This window comes from Triticum dicoccoides, chromosome 4A, assembly GCF_002162155.2.
Source record: "Triticum dicoccoides isolate Atlit2015 ecotype Zavitan chromosome 4A, WEW_v2.0, whole genome shotgun sequence".
Taxonomy (NCBI): domain Eukaryota; kingdom Viridiplantae; phylum Streptophyta; class Magnoliopsida; order Poales; family Poaceae; genus Triticum; species Triticum dicoccoides.
This window is the reverse complement of record NC_041386.1, coordinates 718,202,741-718,204,814: the sequence shown is the minus strand read 5'-3', so window position 1 is coordinate 718,204,814 and position 2,074 is coordinate 718,202,741. Positions and strand designations below refer to the sequence as shown.

General features: G+C 55.6%; 1 protein-coding gene across 1 annotated transcript; it reads left to right on the top strand.

Annotated features, from left to right (window-relative positions):
- The first annotated feature begins 369 nt into the window (after positions 1 to 369).
- On the top strand, positions 370 to 1,655 carry LOC119288141. The gene has a single exon (XM_037567767.1). It carries the CDS (start codon positions 477 to 479, stop codon positions 1,380 to 1,382), a length of 906 nt encoding a protein of 301 aa, XP_037423664.1. The 5' UTR covers positions 370 to 476; the 3' UTR covers positions 1,383 to 1,655.
- Positions 1,656 to 2,074: the final 419 nt, after the last annotated feature.

Genomic DNA, 2,074 nt, shown 5'->3' with positions numbered 1-2,074 from the left:
TTTAGAACCGTCACATGTGTTTTCATGAGGTTTCGTTGAGTGTTTCTTGAGGTTTCGTCGTGGTGACAGATGTCTTGTACCCAACACCCTGTAGATTCCCACTGCAGTTCTTATCCACCAGACACGAACACCCAAGAAAAGTCTACCTCCTTCGCAGAAAAACAAGGGAAAAGTCTTCGTGACTTCCCTGTCTATCACCGAGTTCTCCCTGCACGTAGCTTTCGACAACAGAAGAAGTTGCCGCGCAACCTCCTCCAGTCTGTGACAGCAACCCTAAGTTAATGCCGCGCCATTAATTTGACACAGACCCCTTCCAAACCTACCGCCTACCCGTCGGACTCAAACGCGCAGCCTCGCTCGCGATCGACTTCCTCCCTCCAGTCGTCTCCCGCCACCGCGTTGCCCAGCACCTTCTTAACCAACACCAAGCCAAGTAGGCAACCCAGAGTCGAGTCTTCGGGCACCCGAGTTTGCGGATGGGTTGCCTGCGGCGCCGGCCGGAGCCGGCGGCCATCGACATCTCGTGGGTGTCGTGCCGGGGCGTCAGGTCGTCGCTCCCGTTCCACACGCCGTGCCTCTATGCCTCCGTCTGCGTGACGCCGTCGTCCGCGGGCAAGAACGTCCGCCGCCGCCGCGTCAAGACCCCCACCGACCGCGCCGGCGGCGAGAACCCCGAGTGGGACGAGCGCCTGCGCCTTCCCCTTCCCGACGACGCCTCGCCGGCGTCAGAGCAGGAAGCCGCGGGGAAAAAGAAGGACGGGCACGTTGACCACGACGGCGGTGTCCTTCTCGTTCGGTTCGAGCTCAAGGCCGAGGTGGCCGTCCTCGGCGACGTGCTCGCCGCGTCGGCCGTCGTGCCGCTCTCCGACCTCGTTGCCGACGGCAGGACGCGCCGCGTGTCCTACCAGCTGGCCGCGTCCGAGGACCGCAGGCAGCCCAACGGCGTCATCTCCTTCTCGTACGCCTTCCACCACGGAAGCACCGTCGACGACGACCAGGAGGACCGCAGCAGCGACGGCGAGCCCGTATCGCCCGCTAGCCCGGCCCCTCCCCCGCCGCTGCCTCAGTCGACGGGGTCATCCTCCGGGATGTACCCCATGATAGACTGGGGGCCACTGGACACGGTCACGTGCTCAAGCTACTACGCTCCTCCAGCTTCGTCGGACACTCAGGCGGAGCCGATTGCGGTCTACCCACCGTTGTCGGAGACGTCGAGCCGTGGAATTTACCCGACGGTGGGGGAGTCGGATAGCAGTTTGTACCCCACAGTAGACTTTGCTCCGGTGACCTGTTACCCGCCGATGACGGCGCCGTACTACTACGGTGGTGATTTCGGGTGTCCGGCAGCTCCTGCATGGGACGGGCGATGTTTGTACGGTTGAAACCTCGGTTTCCACCCTGATTTTCCGGCGTTTCGTTGGACGGTGTGCCGGCGGCTTGTACTTTTTTCCGTAAAATTCACGTGGTGATGCCGCCATACTAGTGGTGCCGGGATTGTGCTGTGTGTTATTGGTGGTATTCGATACGTTCGAGCCGGTCAAATTCGTATGTATATTTGTGAAATTTGTGTACGTTGTCACATGTGCTTGATAAATTAAGGGCACCTTTGATTTGAAGGTTACTTTATAGGAATTTTTCATATGTTGGTGGTTTTATTAATTGAATTGAATCCTGTGGATTTTTTTATGGAATCATTTCTAATACTCTCCACGGAAAATCTAGCATCCACTCCAACCTCATGAAAAAAAATTCATTTGTTTTGTCTGTGATACAATTGGATATGAGACATTTTACAGAACATCAACTGGTTTTGGGCTGTTTATTTTTGTGATCAGATGGTCTGGATGCATGAATACTACACAAAAAAGTATACTTAGGCGCCATGGGCATTTTGGGTAGTTCAGCATCATAAATCTCTCAGCGAGCATCCCTGATCTGTCCAAGAACAATTAATATATGGAAAACGCTATGGTTCAGCCGGCGAATAACACACACTGCGCCTGCCACCTCCTACATCCAACACGTGTTTTTATCCTTTCCTTATGTACACTTCGCCTCCTTACGCCATCTCGCA

Coding starts and splice junctions, on each gene's coding strand:
- LOC119288141 (XM_037567767.1), top strand. CDS start 477: ATGGGTTGCCTGCGGCGCCGGCCGGAGCCGGCGGCCATCGACATCTCG.